The sequence below is a fragment of the Populus euphratica genome, unplaced genomic scaffold (assembly GCF_000495115.2).
Source record: "Populus euphratica unplaced genomic scaffold, PopEup_1.0 scaffold58.1, whole genome shotgun sequence".
Taxonomy (NCBI): Eukaryota; Viridiplantae; Streptophyta; class Magnoliopsida; order Malpighiales; family Salicaceae; genus Populus; species Populus euphratica.
Genome location: NW_011499864.1, coordinates 150,424 through 168,217, shown reverse-complemented (window position 1 = coordinate 168,217; position 17,794 = coordinate 150,424). Strand labels below are relative to the sequence as shown.

Genomic DNA, 17,794 nt, shown 5'->3' with positions numbered 1-17,794 from the left:
ATTATTTAAAAAATATATACAAATAATTTATTATTTTTTTATAAAAAATAACCAGGTCAAAAATTTATATACCCAATAAGCCAGATATTTGAGTTTGTCAAGCATGCTAAATTCCTGAAAGTTTAAGTACGGTTTAAATACTTAGAATTTAAGTTTGATAATCACATGAGAATTTGTTTTTTTGTTTTTTTTCAAAATGCAACATAAATTTTTAGAAAAAGAAAAGGGAAAGAGAAAAAAAAAAACCCTTTTCTTAAAGTTTTTTCTAGATCGTTTTGACATATTTATATTGCTTCTAGCACGGGTAGCATCCATTTATTAGCACGTACCCAATATATATTAGTCATTTCTTGATATAAATAACAATTTATATACATAAATATTGACTCAATGTAATATTTAGAATAAAATTAGATGAAAATAATAAAAATACCTTTACATACAATTTTATTTCTATTGAAATCCACGGATAAGTTTGTATTTGGCGAATAAATGTCGCAACACCACTTTTATATGGAATCGTTGCCAGAGTTACCTTTTCTATTCTTCTAGAAAGTTATTTTGCCTTTTTTTTAAAGATTTTTCAGGTGAAATATCATGAAAAAAAAAGCCTTGTAAAATCTCAACACCATCCATTTTTTCAAATAAAATTCTAATAAAAGCAAAAAAATAAAAAATAAAATTACAGACTAAAGTTTGAGGCTTTTACTTACAATTCAACACAAAAGTATCATAACAATATATATTATTATCATTAATTTTTTACAGCCAAACCAGCAGCTCCAACCACACCAAAAGCCCTTTTCATTTGAAAACCAATTTAAAACACGCTTTGTGAATTTCAAACATAATTTTTAAAGATGTTAAAAAATCAAGACCGCGAATCTAACATAAAAGTATTCAAAGATCACATGCTGTAAAAAGACACTTACAATACATCTCTTAAAAATAGGGTTGACCAAAATTACCAACTAATTCAACAATAAAAAAAATCAATATAATATTTATTAAAAAAACAAACCAATATATCAAATAAAAAAATTAAATAAAAAATCTTTTTTTTTAAATAATAGAGTATATTTTTATTTTAGATACTGATCTAACTAAACCAAGTGAAATCAAATCAACACGAAACAAACAAAATCATATATCAAATAAAAAAATTAAATAAAAAACTTTTTTTAAAAAATAATAGAATATATTTTTATTTTAGATACTGGTTTAACTAAACCAAGTCAAATCAAATTAACATGAAATAAACAAAATTAATTTAAAAAATTAAAAAAACTAAAAATTTGAAAAACAATTAAAAGGTCGGGAAATATTGTTAAGCAAATAGGAAGAGAAACCATTTAGTTTGATTTATTTTTTTTTTAATGATTGGATTAGATTTTTTAATCCACATCTCACCCTTCTCTAAAACCCACAAGTGAAAATAGAGACCGCACAAAATGGAGCCTAAGCATTGACGAGGAAGTGTTTTATTGGTAAGAGTTGCGAAGAAAAGTTATAATCATATTTAGTGTCTAATTCAACAACTAATCACTTTCATTGTCGTGTGAATTGGATTTGGCAAAAGATAAAATTTATTGTCCTTTTTGGTAAACCTCAACAAGCTGGCATGCCCGACCTTAAAATGGAAATATAACTAAATCAAGGGCTTTAAAATGAGGATAATAATGTAATTTGAATCCCGATGGCAGTTCAGTAATATTTATATAAAACCAGGGCTAATCGTCTAATACATCCTCTATAAATATAGACCAACCCCACCTCCTATTCATTCTCTAATCTCTCCTCTGCAATCCTTCTCTCTCTCTCTCTCTCTTCTCCACTCTCTCTTTTCTCTCCCTGTACGAAGCCATAAATTGCTGGCCTCGTAGAGAAGCCAGGGATTCTGGCAACTGCCCTCCCTGTTCCCCACTCCTATTTCACGCCCCTTTCACTTTTTTTTACCCTGGTGGGTCCCAACACCATTTTTACTGTCTACGGTTTTTTATTTTCACCGCAGATAAGGGGAGTTACTTTTGGGGAGTGGCTGACGTGGCATGCATCGAAACGACAGGCATGAATACCAAAACGATGCGTCTTCCACCACGTCGCGTTTTGACGCCAAGCAAGCGCAAAGAGAGAGAGGGCCCTGATGCTCTCAAACCGTCAACACCTACAAAATTAACCAAGCCGTCTTCGCCCCAAGCCGGCTCCGAAAAAGGCTTGGACTCGGCCTCCTCTAGCCAGCTCCTAGCCGGCTATTTAGCTCACGAGTACCTTACAAAGGGTACCCTCTTCGGTCAACCTTGGGAACCGGCTCGAGCAGAGGCTGTGCCTGTCTCGGGAGTGGACTCAGCCGGGGTCGTCAAGCCGGCCCGTAAAGCCGAGTCCGAGCCGAATAAAGATAATTATGAGAGGTACGTGGAGGTATCACGTTTGTTGAAGATAGGTGGGCCCAACATACCAGATATTATCAACCCTACCCAGCTCGCACGGTTCCTACAGATGTAAGCGTGTGGGGAATCGCGGTTCACCACGTGTTCCCGTCTCGCTCTTCCTTAGCACTCAGGGAGAAAAGGATCATTTTAAATCCGGGAGAAAAATTGAGATTCTCAAGTGGTGGCGGCGCGGCGGACGCGGTGGCGGATAGAGAGAAAAGAGATTTACTTTTAATTTAATTTAATCTCTGCTGATTGGATAGAACCGGGTAGCATCTTGTACTGTTGTTCATATATGTGGGAGCGTCCATGTTAGCTTTAGAAGCTTAGAAATTGTAGATCTCGACCATGCTAGTGTATAAAAAACATGAATGAAAGATGACTTTGTTTTTTTTTTCTCTCGATCTTCCAGTTTCATCCCCGCTGGGAAGTTATTTTTGCAATAACACCCACGATAGAATTGAAGATTAACAATTGAAAAGGTGGATTTCTCCATTTTTGATGATCAAATTCATTCGACATGTAACATCAAGGTGACCTCCATCTTTTTTCATCGTTTAATTGTTTACAAATTACTCCTCACAGCTAATATACATGGATAGTTGATAACTTAGTCACACCTTATCTGTGAAACGTGAAAAGACACCACTAATTCATTGCTGGGACTTGTATTAATTTCGGCTTTGAATTTTATCGTCCCTTCAATTCTTTCATGGGAAAATTGTGAGAAAAAACCTCGAAAGGCTGTTCATGTATGGCATGTTCTTAATTAAGAATCTAGCTGCTTGTTAAAAATAAAAAATAAACGAAATTGGTGTTCTAATTTCTTAATTTTGTCTAACCACTAATTGCTATGGTTATTGTGGGTCGGTTAGATTAATTAATCCACGAGTTGGATGGTCAATTTAAATTTACTTTAAAACAATGGTTTTTAGAATTAAATAAAGCAAAAGCGACATTTTTTTTTAACATACATTTAAAAATTAAGATTGATTTATCCTTGTCTCGCCCAAATAGCCGGATTGATCTGCAAATCCAGGCAAATCCCATCTCAGCTAAATTCTGAATCAAAGGAGCGGCCCAAATAGCCGGATTGATCTGCAAATCCCATCTGAGCTAAATTCTGAATCAAAGGAGCACTCCGTCAACTTGTCATGTCAGGTTGGTTTTATTAAATATTAAATAAAAATATAAAAATATATGGGCCGAATATTACGAAGCCGACATCCACAAAACACTACGAAAAATACTGTGTATTTTTTGATAATTTACTTTAGTTATTAAAGTTTATTTTTAGCAACTTAATCTTAGTTGAACATGAATTGATTTGGATTTTCTAGATAATGATAATATTAAAATAATATAAATTAAAATTAAAAATGTATCAAATATAGGACAGCGTGTCAAAGACTACGTAGAAATTATATTTAGGTTTTTAAATTTTAAAAATAACATAAATTATATAATTTAGGCCTCTTAAAATCTAAACAAGATCAATTTTAAAATAAAAATTTATTTGTATTTTTTTAAAGATTTGAAAGAAGAGAAAGAGAAGAGACACTAGATTTCAACAATAAAAAAGAAGTCGTCGTTCAAGCCATGTTCGCCATTAAAGTCGGTAAAGATAAATCTAACTCGGTCCAATTTCAATGTTTTTGGACTTATTTTTGGGTATTTTAAGTTGATGGTTTGATATGTGGGTAGAGGGTGTTAGTAAAGTGTTTTTGGATTAAAATGATTTGAAAATTAGATTTATGAATAAAAAAATACTAATTTTCTAGCTACTATTGTGATTGACGGAATCTAAATTTATAGATGATATACCGTCTGTATATATTTTTTCCAGGATAAACAAGGTCGGATGACAAGTCATTTACCTCTTTAAAATATTAAAAAAATAAAAATAAGATTAGGTGTGCGAGCTTCGATATTAAGGCCCACCCACTCATGCGGAGCCATGGCCAGCATGTCTATGTTGGTATTTTAATATATATATATATATATATATATATATATATATATTAATATACATATTAGATGTAAATTTAAGATTAAAAATTGTTTTATCCAGTTTAGTTCATGATCCGAGTCATATATTTGATAAGTTAAGCTACAATACCCGGAATATTATTTTTTATTTTTCCTTTTTCTATTGATACTTTTTTTTTTGTAAAATAATTTATAATTTTATGTTTTGATTGATATAGTTCATTTGCATTTTTTTTTATTTTTTTATTTACCCTTTTTTGAATATAGATTTTTTTATTTTTTTATAAATTTTTCCAATTCATTCGCGCGCGCGCGCGCGCGCACACACACATATATATATATATATATTAATCTCTTGTATAGATAAACTTATCTTATAGAATACAAATATTTTTTTACATAACATTTATGATACGTATATTTTTAAATTTTATAAACATAACATGGTAAATATCTTCATCTATATTTTTTTTTGAATTTTTGAATTTTCTTTTTAATTATCATTGATGACTTTTTTTTTTAACTAACCTACACAGTTCTCAATTTATATATATATATATATACACACACTTAATAATTTTACTACCTAGAAGAACAAATGAAAAAATCTTACATATATAATTTTTTTACTAGAAAACAATACCTAACCTATGACATAGCATGGATCGAGCAGCTAGTATTAATAACCAGCGGCCGCGTGGAAAAACGAAAACATAGATAACAAATGGCGCTTGTGAAATTTGTGGTTGAATTGACATCAATTCTCTACTTGTTGAAATCAGCCAAGCAGACCGCTGTTACTCTCAAATTTACAGCAGTAGATTCGCTGGCTACGATCACTGTTTTTATCTTTCCTGGCTGTTAAAATGGTTTTTTATTCAAATAATGTTTAAGTCAATTAAAACTAAATTGTTTTATTTTTTAAAAAATATTAAAATAATATTATTCAAAGTTTTTTTTTTACAATCAAACCCAGTTTTAAATTGACAGCGGGTGAGAGGATAAGATTAAAAATTTGTTTTGCAAGATGTTCATTTTCATCCCTCAACAATCTTTTCAAGTTCTTATATTCTATTTTATGACGTTCTAGTCCTTATTTGGAAATTGTTGGTCCTCGGATTTTGTGGTATGTACAATTTAATCCTTAATCTAAAAACTTTGTTGCAACCAAAGCCCTACACGCAAGTACGCATCCTAATAAGTGAAAAATAAATCAAATTTTAGTTTACATTCACCTACGCTATCTCTCTCTCCCCCATTCCCTCTACGTGTTCGGAGAAAAATAAAAATAGAATGCTTGTCCTCTCCGTCTCTTTGTTTAGTAAATGGCGAACCTAGTTTATTCAGATCTGATGGATTGCAATGTCACGGAGGAACTCTTCACGGCGGCACTATCCAATCTGATGGTGCATAAAAACAAAATAATCAGCTTCGCGCCGCCAGGCTCAAGCAGTGTGGCCTCCATGCCATGTGGTCTTCATGTTGTCTGGGCTAGGCCGGAGTGGCGTGCTCCCCTTCATGCCGCGTGAGCCGAATAGACCAGCGACAAATCTGGTCACTCAAGATACTGGCCGAGTCCATCATTCGATCATCACTTCACCATCTCAAAATAGCTTTTTTTCTTTTTTTTTCCTTGAGTTACGTGTATTTTATATCTCATAGTTTTTTTTTATAAAATATTTAATAATTGTAACATGAATATTATCTTTCATTCATGTCCAACTAGAGGAAAAGACATTCTCTAAATATTAGTAGTAATGAAAGTTCATAGTATAGCACAGGATCTTTAGATTAATTCAAATCAGTTAAAATAATATAATTTTATTTTTTAAAAATTTAAATTATTATTACTTTAATTTTTTTAAAAAATATTTAACTTAAAATCTGACCAGGTTATGAGTAAATTTATTAGATCAAACGTGTGGTAATAAATTAAATCTCAAACTATTTTTTTAAAATTCAGTATGAGCAATATTTTTGGATAGAATGTTTATAAGTATGGTTATGATTATTTTTTAAAATATTTTTTATTAAAAAAGATATCAAAATAATATATATATATATATATATATATTTTAAAAAATTAATTTTGATATAAACGCATTAAAATGATCTAAAAATACAAAAAAAATAATTTAGAGCAAGAAAAAAAATAAAAATATTTTCAATTTTTTTTGAAATAAATATAGAATTAATTATTGAAATTTTAGTGGCTCTAGTCTGAGACATTTTGTCAATGGTGATTTGCTTCTAAAACCTTGTTGTATTCTTGGAATTTTCTTTGTTTATGAATTATGCCAATCATATATTACCATATATCACTTGCCAAGTGGTTGTTATTTTCTTCTGTAATTTTCTCAAGGATTTTCCCATATTGTTTATGAAAAATCTAGCAACGCTAAATGCTGGGCATGCCAAGATGGGATGGAGGGAATCTGTTGACCACATTTATATTACATTAGGCATAAATACTAAATGGTACTTGATAATTTGAAAAAAAAAGGAGGAAAATGATTGGAGTACTTAATTTATTCAATTAAGATTTAAACACTATATTTAATATACAAGAAAGGTACTTTAAATCATAGAAATCATTTATACAAGGGAAATATTTTGATTTTTAAAGCTGGCTTATATAAAATATACAAATTAACTCTAAACCAGAATAAAACTAAAAACCAAACTGAGCCTATCCAATTTTTACTCTACATCTAATTCTTACTCAATAACATGATCAACAACATGATAAATGTAGTTTTGTGTTCTCAACTTTTTTCAAAAAAACATGGCATCTTCTTCTTGTTGACAACGCTGGTTATTATAAGGCATGATGGCATTATGTGAAATGTATGATTTTCAGCTTAGTGCCGTATTCTGCAGGCCCTAAACTCACTCCATGGCAAGAGTTGTATGGTTTATGATGTCAAATTAACCATAGAGGGCTAACGCATTGAATGCTGTTGTTACTTCTTATGATGCCTCGACTCTTCTGGGATGATAGGAGTTTGGATGGTTGTAACATATTGTAGTGACTTGGTTATGAACTTATCAAGTTAATTTAAATAATTTTATTTTTTAAATTAAAAAATATTTTAATAATTAAAATAAATTCTAGTTCTGAAAAAATATATTAAATAATAATAAATTAATTTATAAAATATTTTATTAAAATTTAATTTGAATCAGGTTGACGACATGGGAGGCTAACCCAAATTTAATAATTTGGATAAAAAAGGAGGGGAAATGACAGGAATACCTTTTCTTTTGTTTTTAAAGTTTTAAAGACATATAATATTTATTATATAAGGAAGGTATTTCAATTCATGAAAATCATGGATATAAGGAAATCGTTATATAAGGAAGGTAGTTCAATTATAATTATAAGTTTGAATGCTTTAATAAAGCATTGATGATAAAAAAAAACTCTAAAAAATTCCTCATCCTTTTCTACTAATTAATGAATATTTATTAATTACAATGAATGTTTATCATTTATGAATTTCTTATACATGAATTCGTCATAATTAATGAAACAATACATAAATGTTCAAATTCATGAATATATTCATCATTATCACATACTTAATATATTGGTTCATGCACTCAAGTTATTTAAAGAACTAAAAATAAATTATTTATCAATAAAAATTCAATGATAAAAAATAAAACTCATATCTAAATTCATGAGCCCACGTGCTTATACCCCAATTCTCGAAACTATCTTAGATTTGAAACTTTTGTTATTTATTTCATTCATATATTTTTTTTTAAATATATTAAAGTAGTTGTAGAATATAGCTTTAATCTAAAAAAAAGAGAGTAGATGTCACATATAAAATATAAATAAAAAGCTCATTTTTTATAACCCAACCCCAATATCATTTAGCCTTACCCATTTTATTTGAACACAAATAGAGTCCAAAAGAAGCCTATATAATTATAGCACGGCTGAATTTATAACTGAAAGATTTGGTGCTCCTGCTAACTACACTGTGTGGCAAGAGATGGCAAAGCTATATTCCTCCTCCTCCTACTTTATTCTTGCCTTTCTCCTCTTGATATCTGGTAAAACTAAATCCCTCTCCTTTTTTATTAGATGGTGGGTTTCTAACATGATTTGGTCGCCGGTTTTTGTTGTGGCAGTCGACAGTGGGCTATCTCAGGCGGGAAAGCTCTCCCGATGTGTGAGTAGCTGGGATTGCAAAGACAAGCATGCTTGCAAGGACGAGTGCAGCTCTCGTTATGCTGGTGGTTATGGATTGTGCACTGGCCATCCCATAGCCTGCATATGTTCTTATGACTGCCCTCCCCTTTACATGAACAACAACGTGTGACGAGATAGTCCAGCCCTTTTCCTAGTATTTAACATGTCTTAGTGATGATAAGATGGTTGCAGATTTTTCCAATAAAAAGTTGAACTTATTAAGCTGAATCAATATTGCAATAAAAAAACCAGATTATGAGCATGAAGTTGCTGAATTTTAATTCATAATTGCAGTCGTTGAAGGAAAGGTTATTACACCTCATTGACTCCCAGCATGGTAGGTTGGACAGGTTGATTCAAATTAATCTATAATAAATATCATAAATTGTTTTTGAAGGATTTTTAAAGGATTAATTAGATTATGAATTAATTTATTAAATTAAATTTTAAATTATATTTTTTTGAAGTCCAACTTGAGTTAGGTTTAATAAATATAGTTGAAGGTTGTGTATTAGATTTTTTCTTTTTATTTTGTAGAATTCTATACTATTTTTCTTTTTATTTTTGGGTTATTTTCTTTTAAGAAATAAAATACCATTCTCGTTTGAACTTCGAACCTGGATTATTACTTCTAATCTATTGAAACACGTTTTTCTCTTTGATTTGCAATGGAGAATTCCAACTTGGTTTCTTTTGACCTGAAAAAAAAGCAATAATTTAGATTACCGGAACAATTTATTCATAAATCACGAATAGTTGCACTAATACAATTATTAAAAAAAATTAGGATGTGAGAACCAATATTTTAAAAAATAATTTAAAATACGAAACCTCATTATCGATGTAAAGAATCTATTTAAAACTATATAAATAAAGAATATAATCTCAGTTTGATATTCTAAATATTGGTCTAAGAATATACTTTATCATCAAACTAAAATAATAATAATATTATCGATTACTCCTAAAAATATTAATCTACTTCTATATTATATTATAACATTTGATTATTGTTTAGTAGACATGCATTAAATATAGAAATTCATTCTAAATTATTCATTTCTTCAATTGATATTTGATTTATATTTTTTAGATAAAAGATTCTTATAAATCTTGAAAAATGGGATATAAAGTATAGAAATTAATCTCAAAGCTATCTTTTTTTTTTAAATTAAATATATATTTTTATTTTCTGATCTTAAAATATTGACATAATAAAATAAAATAAAATAAAATAAAATTAATCAACATAAAAGTACACATAAGCATCAATAAAAATAAAAATAAATAAAAAGGGCCAAAAGGGAAATAAAATGCAAAGTAAAAAAACTAGGGTTGGCGCGCGGTCCGTCCTTTTGCACTGACCCGATTACTATTTTGGATTCCGGCGAGACCGCCTCCTCTCTCTCTCTCCTTAAGCTTCCAATATCTAGGGTTTTTGTAGTTCCTCTCCCCGACTAAAGCATTATGAGAGGATTCTTAAACAAGGTCGTTTCTCGCTCTCTCTCCGTCGCCGGTAAATGGCAACACCAACAACTTCGCCGCCTCAACATCCACGAATATCAGGTCTCTCCCTCTCCTCCTCATCCTTACTAAATTTATATTGTGATTTTCTGGACGAGTCTTGCGAGAACTCTTTTTCGTTTTTTTTTTGTTTAATTTAGAATAATTTAATGTTTTTTTTTTATTGCATTGGTCTGAGATATGCAGCAATTCTGAACCCTATATTTGCTTGATCTGATGCGGTGATTGATGGCTGTTATTACTGTTGTGGTGTTACTTTTTTCGACTAGGGAGCTGGATTGATGGGGAAATATGGGATCAATGTGCCAAAAGGTGTAGCTGTTGCTTCCCTTCATCATGTTCAAAAGGCTCTTCAATATGTATTTCCTAGCGAAAGCGAGGTAATTTTGCAATGACTTGGATTTTTCTTTCCCAAGAAATGTTGGGGAAGAGAAGAAAAAATTTAGCTATGGAAAATTATGGAATGGAACTATCAGTATGGAAGAAAAAATTTAATTATGTAAAATTATGGAATGGAACTATCAATATGGATTGTATGTTTTCAAGGTTCTGAATGATGTACCAGTAGTTAAAAGATTAACTTTGTTATATCTTGTTGGTTTAATTTACTAAGGGAGGCTAACTTTGACCCTGGTGCAGTTGGTGGTTAAGAGCCAGGTGTTGGCTGGTGGGCGAGGATTGGGAAAGTTTAAGAATGGTTTTCAGGGTGGTGTTCACATTGTTAAGACTGACAAGGTTGAAGAAACTGCTGGTAATGAAGATTGGGTTCTATCTTTCCTTAACAACTTAATTGAGGTTTTTTCTTTTTGTGATATCTGCAGTTTTTCTTTGTCACTTGTTGTCTCACTTTTTGTTGAATGAAAGAGATAGCTCCTGGGTTCCTTTGATGGATTCACTGACTATTTTGTTCTTTTAATGTGGCACTGGCCTTCCATGTTTTTACTGCAGTGGTCTTGGTAATCCCATCTCTCATATTTTTATTGCATGCAGGAAAGATGCTTGGCCAGATCCTTGTTACTAAACAAACTGGTTCTCAAGGCAAAATTGTTAGCAAGGTTTGGCATTGATGGTCTATTTTTACATGTTAACTTTTTGTTGCATCCAGTCTTTGATCAATTGGTGCACGGGTAGCTGTTTTCATGGCATCTCAATTGCCTGTTAGTGGCTTATAAAACATGATTTGTGTATCTTATGATTTTACAAAGAAGCCAATTAAAGACTCATCAATGCTTTGAATGAAGAATCACTTTAGGCCTCGTTTATTTGCTGGAAAGTAATTTTCATTTGGAAAGTAAATTCCGAGAAAGTGAATTATTTTCTGATGTTTGGCAGTATAATGAAAAATAAGTTGGAAAACACTTTCCAGTGTTTGGTTATGTCATGGAAAATGAGCTAGAAAATAACTTATTAATGTTTTATTTTTCTCAAGTTTATTAAAATAACGAGGAACAAATCTTACAAATTAAAAAGTTGAATGAGAATAAAATTGAAAAAAATATAATTTCATAAATTATCTCAAATAAAATAAATAATAATCAAAATAATAGAGATCAAATCTAAAAAATCTAAAAAAATAAAAGATGAAATTAAAATAATAATAATTAACATTTCATAAATTATTTCAAATAAAATAAGTAACAATCAAAAGAATGAGGGTCAAATTTGATAGATAAAAAATGTCAATAAAAAATAATAAGAAAAAAACAAATGACAATTATAAAAATGAGAACCAAAGTTAATATAAAAATTAAATTTTAAGAGATAAAATTGAAAAATAAATATTCAAAACAAAATAAATAGAGCAATCAAAAGTTTGAGGATCAAATTTGATATAATCAGCAAATAATATGATATTTTTAAATTTTTCACAACTTTTGGAAATTGTTTTCCGCCTAAATTTTCCAGGAAAACACTTTTCTGGAAATCAAACCAAATCTTTCTTTGACTAAAAAGTGTTTTCCCTTTACCAACTTTTTTAACGTCAAACAAATACAAGAAAGTTAGGAAAGTGATTTCTCGGAAACCACTTTTCGAGAAACAAACATAGCCTTAGTTTTTTTATAGTTAAACTAGGGGATGCAGAGTAAATTTTTTTTTCAATGCTCATATTTAATGATAAAGTTGCATGAAATATTTGGATGCTTGTTTTGAGAAGGTCCCATCATAAGATGAATTCCACTTAACAGAGGAATCATGTTCATGGTATTACTTTTACTATTGTCTTTCAACTCCATTTCTTGAGCATCTCACATTTAATGTTTGTTATTTATCTTGCCCATGTGCATTTTTCAAAAATTTACCTTGATGGATGTGTCATGTTTTAGATGTACACCAGTGTACATATTTCTATCTTTTGTTCATGTCAAATTAACTGTTACAAGTCATGTTTCACTATCTTATGAGAGTTGACTCGTATAGGATCTCTCCATCTGTTTTTAGACATGGATGAAGTGATTATGAACCAGGAGCTATAATTCTTAGACTCACATTGTTTATTATAACAGTGAAAATAATGAATCCGGCTATAAGGTTTTAGTTGGTTAGCCTTCCATTTCTTGTTGGCTCAGAGCAAATTCTTACTGAATAGTTATTTTCATCCAGCAATATTTCCTTTTATTTTCCTTGCATAAGGATGATGATTGTCTTGGGGATGGGTTTGAGGTTCAGTTAATTTCCTTTCCTTTTGCAGGTTTACTTGTGTGAAAAGTTATCACTGGTCAATGAGATGTACTTTGCTATCATGCTAGATCGGACAACTGCTGGTCCAGTATGTTTCACCCACTGATATTGTTATTTTTGCTTCTTTGGCTTATCAACTTTACATTGTAGTCAGTTTCAGTAAATTTGTCTTTCATATAATTACTCGCAAAAAACTGTTCTGAATCAAAGAAAGATGCACACATCTTGTTTTTCAGCTTATCATAGCTTGTAAAAAGGGGGGAACCAGCATTGAAGACCTTGCTGAGAAATTTCCTGACTTGATTATTAAGGTTTGTCATCCTTTTTTCTTCTAATGTTTTAGCATGGGGCAATCTGTGCAGTCTCTTGCTCGTTGCCTAATTGTTATTTAACTGATCCATTGTTGTTTCTGCATTCTGACAGGTACCCATTGATGTATTTAAAGGAATTACTGATGAAGATGCTGTAAAAGTTGTAGATGGCCTGGCTCCAAAGGTTGCTGATAGAAATGATTCGATTGAGCAAGTGAAGAAATTATATAAACTCTTTTGTGAAAGTGACTGCACATTGTTGGAAGTGAGCACAAATTCCTGCATTCAATTACTGTTAATGATGTGTTTATTTCTTTTCCATTGCTCAGGCATGCTAGTTTAGCATTTCCTTTGTCCATATGCATATCTGATTGTGAACTCCTTTCCTCTCTGCTCAGATCAATCCCATAGCAGAGACTTCTGATAAGCAATTGGTAGCTGCTGATGCTAAATTGAATTTTGATGATAATGCTGCTTTTCGTCAAAAGGAGATATTTGCTCTCAGAGATCCAACACAGGAAGATCCTAGAGAGGTGTGTTTATGTTTAGTTTTTTTCCTTACATGGGCAACTTAAGCACTGGTTATGTGGAAAATCATGAAAGGTTTTGGTCCTATGTTGCATGTTAAGTATGCTGTATTCGAGCTGAGATGTTTTGAGACACATGGTCACACGTGCTGAGACACACACAAATGCTTTTGCATCAACTTTTTTTAACTAAGGATGATGAAATAAATTATTAATTGCTGTATCTTGTGGTACCTTTTGATCTTTTGATAGGTGGCTGCTGCCAAGGCAGATCTAAATTATATTGGCTTAGATGGGGAAATTGGTTGCATGGTGAATGGTGCAGGATTAGCAATGGCTACAATGGATATTATTAAACTGCACGGGGGAACTCCTGCAAATTTTCTTGATGTGGGTGGGAATGCTTCCGAAGAACAGGTAATATGATTTATTTGAAGTGTTTTGCTTTAACTTCTTTAATCATCCACTGGCCTTTCTGCCCAGTTTGGCTGAGGGGGTCTGCACTGTTGTCATAACACATGCATGTTCTCATTCTTTTTTTTTGGCTGATGGAATTGGATAATCCACAAGTCCAGTTCTCTAAGAAAGCAATTTTATGAGGCAGGTGGTTGAGGCATTTAAGATACTGACTTCTGATGACAAAGTAAAGGCAATTTTGGTGAATATATTTGGAGGAATAATGAAATGCGATGTGATAGCAAGCGGAATTGTCAACGCTGCCAAACAGGTGAGATCTGCATCAAATTATATCCGGGTTTTAATCAAAACAATCACCACTGTATTCATTCTAGCTTCTTTGCCCTGCATCAGCACAATTACTAATGTGTGGAGTTTATGACAAATAAATTGTAGGAGTGGTCATTTCACACACACAAAAGAAGAAGAAGAAGAACGTAGTTGCTAAAAAAAACTAGATGTTCGTAGCATTTCTGAGTAATATTGTTAGATATTTCATTTGATTTGGGAAGGCATTGACGTTCTTAATCCTCCTTGAAAAGGTTGCTCTAAAAGTTCCAGTTGTTGTACGTCTCGAAGGCACCAATGTTGACCAAGGAAAGAGAATTCTGAAGGTAAATGCAAAATTTGATTATAGTATTCAATCTTGTACATTCTTTTGTCTTTAGTATGGATGCTCAATTTGAACTGTGATGGTAATTCATGTTGTCCATTAATATATGCAGGAGAGTGGAATGGCACTAATCACAGCAGAAGATTTGGATGATGCCGCAGAGAAAGCAGTAAAAGCATCAGCTACTTGAGGAATCAAGACATGGAACCAATTTATGTTCCTCGCAATTTTTTAGAACTTCGGTGAATCTAACATGTTGAAAATTGAATATAATATAGCAATTGCAAAGGTTCCCCCCAATTTTTTTTTTTTGACTCACCCCTATTATTGAACTCTTGTTAAGAAATTGTGGTCATACTTTAATTGTTTTAAGCCATGAAATGGACTGGCTCCAAGCCTTCTTTTTGTAGGACGTGTTTTCTGAAAATCCAGCATAGGAAGATATCATTCGATGACTTGTAAATGGATGTTCTACGTGTGTTCTCTTTTCTATTTGGATGTTCTACGCATTAATAATGAATTGTTTGAAATATATAACTTCGCTGTTAATGAGCTTGCATCTCAATTGGCATGGATGTCTTGTCACGGGGTTAATTTTTTGTTGCTGAAATTTTCAACCCCCATGCAGCGTCCCATTAGACTTAACTTTTTCACTCACCGATTTACTGTGTTTGTCTATAACTAATTTGTCCTATAAATTTAAAAAATTACCCTCGCTTTTTCAGTATATTATTACAGGAATCAATCCCATCCTTTTATTCACTCAAAAGGATAGACCCAAGTTTGTTTGTGTATGTGCTGTGCACAAGTGCCCTCCCCTCCAGAATATTGCATGATACACGCTTGTATTAAATCTATTAAAAGGGGAATAACATGGAAGATGATTAACAAAAACTATCCCGGGAGACTTGGAACATGTCTAGTCAGTTTTGCCTGTTGAAAAATTGTCGGAAACTGCCAATAATTGCCCTTAACTGTTGCTTAGTCCCTAGCCTACCACTCAACAAGTCACCTGTCCCTTGTACTAACTCTCATACTGCTAGAATAGGTGTTTGCATGTCTTGGGCCAACACTCTCATTAGCCCATTATACTAATAAGCCAATGCTGTCGAATCATTAGTCATGCACTGTTGTCGAATCTGTCAATGTCCATGCAGGCTGTCACTGCCGATGCATGTTTCTATTTGTGCTAGCAGTATTTTCGTCAAGTCTTGGACTATCCATTTTCTAAAATTATCATCAATCCCTGTTACCGATTCTATCGACATTGCCGATTCTATCCTTCTATCAATGCTGCTGATCACATTAGTGCTGCTGATTCTGATATTGTCCCGCTGTGTCATTCCAACACTGTTTTCATTAGTGTTTCCCAAATGAATTTAACCCCGTTACATGTCTCCTTTTCATTGCAAAGCTGAGGTTCGAGTCCAGTGCCTGTTTTGCAGCGATTCAAGTAATCCCCAGCAAACAAAATTACAGGGAGAAGAAATACAAGGCTTTCTGGTTGTGTTTTCTTCACTATACAATGTCTTGCAATGTGTAGTGTTGCTTTTTCAAAGATTCAGCAATCTTTTTGGAAATGCAGTATGCTGTGGTTTGGATTGTTATCATGGGATTGACCCCAGTTGCAAGTGGCAGTACCCTTCTATCATATACAAATTAGTATTCTGCCTCGCAACTTTCCCCATTTTGATTAACTCCACCTTCTTCCGCCGTGGCACCCATCCTACAGCTGCCCATCTGACGTGCAGAAAATAATATGGTCCAATTCTCTTCTCTAGACCTCAGCCCTCCAGGTATTGTGATTGTGTCCAAGAACTCTTCCAAATCCTTCTCGCTAATAAAATCCTTCTCGCTAATACCTTCACAGACTAGTCTTTGGCCATCAATTGGGTAAGTGCAGTGACCCTCCCTCTTCACTTCTCTTGAACCTTGATCTCTAACCATTGCAAAGATGTGGGCAGTTCATGAATACCTCACCATCCTATCCATGAAGTCCAGCCATGAAGTCCATGGACATACCGCTGCAAACGAGGATGGTCCAATAGATAGAGTTTCTAAAATGCTACAAAGCTCTAGCTACAACTCCCAAGCATTTCCTTTTGCTATCGGTCTTCTTGTTCTCCCATATGAATTTCTCAGCTCTGCTTCCTGTTAGAATCACAGCATCGCCATGTGGAATCGGGTCCCTTTCTTCTCTACTGTTCCGCACCCATAGCAGCAAGAACCACAATAATGATCATCCGTACCATTCCTTGGCACAAATTCAACTTTCAAACCAAGTTTCTCACATCCTCTACGAAGAACTTGATTTTGAAATCCTTCCTCGGAGCAATGCTCTGTAACACCAATCCTCTTGCACACTGCATCCATGGCATATTGATATTCATGGCTCCCATATAGTGGAATCATGTGATCAACAGACCATTCTCTAAGAACAGAATCAGGTGTCTTTATGCATGCAGACCAGTTTGCAGCAGAACCTCCACCCACTGTTGATCCAGCCAAAAGCATAGTTTCCCCGCCGACAGCTGATTGAAATCCACCAGACTCGTATAGCTCAGACATGGAAGGCCCTTCAAGTGAAGAGTAATCTTCAGGCACGAAATAGTTCCCTTTCTCTATGACTTTCTTGCCTGAGCTTGCAAGGACTGAAGCTGCAACCCTCCACCGCAACTGGATCCAACAATCACAACATCACATTTGACCTTGCAGGTGTTGTTTTCTGGATCTTCCATGACCTGGAGGCCTCTTTGGATGAGATACTGGACAAGGGTTGAGTCATTCTGATGTGCAGCAGTTTCTATGATTCCCCTTTGGAGAGGTCTTTCCCCAGGTTTTTTCAACTTCTCTCTGGTATCTACTTGATATCCAATTGCTTACCATGCTTTGTTTCCCGAATTGTCATCAGTCTTTGACAGAGGAAGAGATTAAAAATAGAAAAAATAATAATGCACGAGTTAAGAAATTAAAGAAAAATGGCGTATAAGTACGGATAGCTCTTGGAAACATGATATGTGTGCTCTTACATGCACGTGAGTTTGATCACCACAAAAACCGCT

General features: G+C 32.8%; 3 protein-coding genes across 3 annotated transcripts in view; 2 read left to right on the top strand and 1 right to left on the bottom strand.

Moving 5' to 3' along the window:
* The first annotated feature begins 1,779 nt into the window (after positions 1-1,779).
* On the top strand, positions 1,780-2,828 carry LOC105125616 (uncharacterized). Its single transcript, XM_011026138.1, has one exon. It carries the CDS (start codon positions 2,068-2,070, stop codon positions 2,500-2,502), a length of 435 nt encoding a protein of 144 aa, XP_011024440.1. The 5' UTR covers positions 1,780-2,067; the 3' UTR covers positions 2,503-2,828.
* A 7,091-nt stretch (positions 2,829-9,919) lies between these two features.
* On the top strand, positions 9,920-15,195 carry LOC105125615 (succinyl-CoA ligase [ADP-forming] subunit beta, mitochondrial-like). Its single transcript, XM_011026137.1, has 12 exons — positions 9,920-10,188; positions 10,416-10,526; positions 10,786-10,897; positions 11,137-11,201; positions 12,836-12,913; positions 13,062-13,136; positions 13,249-13,401; positions 13,535-13,669; positions 13,916-14,080; positions 14,268-14,390; positions 14,662-14,733; positions 14,845-15,195. The coding sequence occupies exons 1-12, from the start codon at positions 10,090-10,092 to the stop codon at positions 14,920-14,922; spliced, it is 1,266 nt and encodes a 421-aa protein (XP_011024439.1). The 5' UTR covers positions 9,920-10,089; the 3' UTR covers positions 14,923-15,195.
* A 932-nt stretch (positions 15,196-16,127) lies between these two features.
* Positions 16,128-17,794, bottom strand: part of LOC105125849 (long-chain-alcohol oxidase FAO2) — a 2,437-nt gene continuing 770 nt past the window's right edge. Inside the window, 5 exon segments of the mRNA XM_011026499.1 lie at positions 16,128-16,796; positions 16,798-16,916; positions 16,919-17,395; positions 17,398-17,610; positions 17,726-17,756. Of these exon segments, the coding sequence (XP_011024801.1) occupies positions 16,251-16,796; positions 16,798-16,916; positions 16,919-17,395; positions 17,398-17,610; positions 17,726-17,756 (1,386 nt within the window). The 3' untranslated portion in view covers positions 16,128-16,250.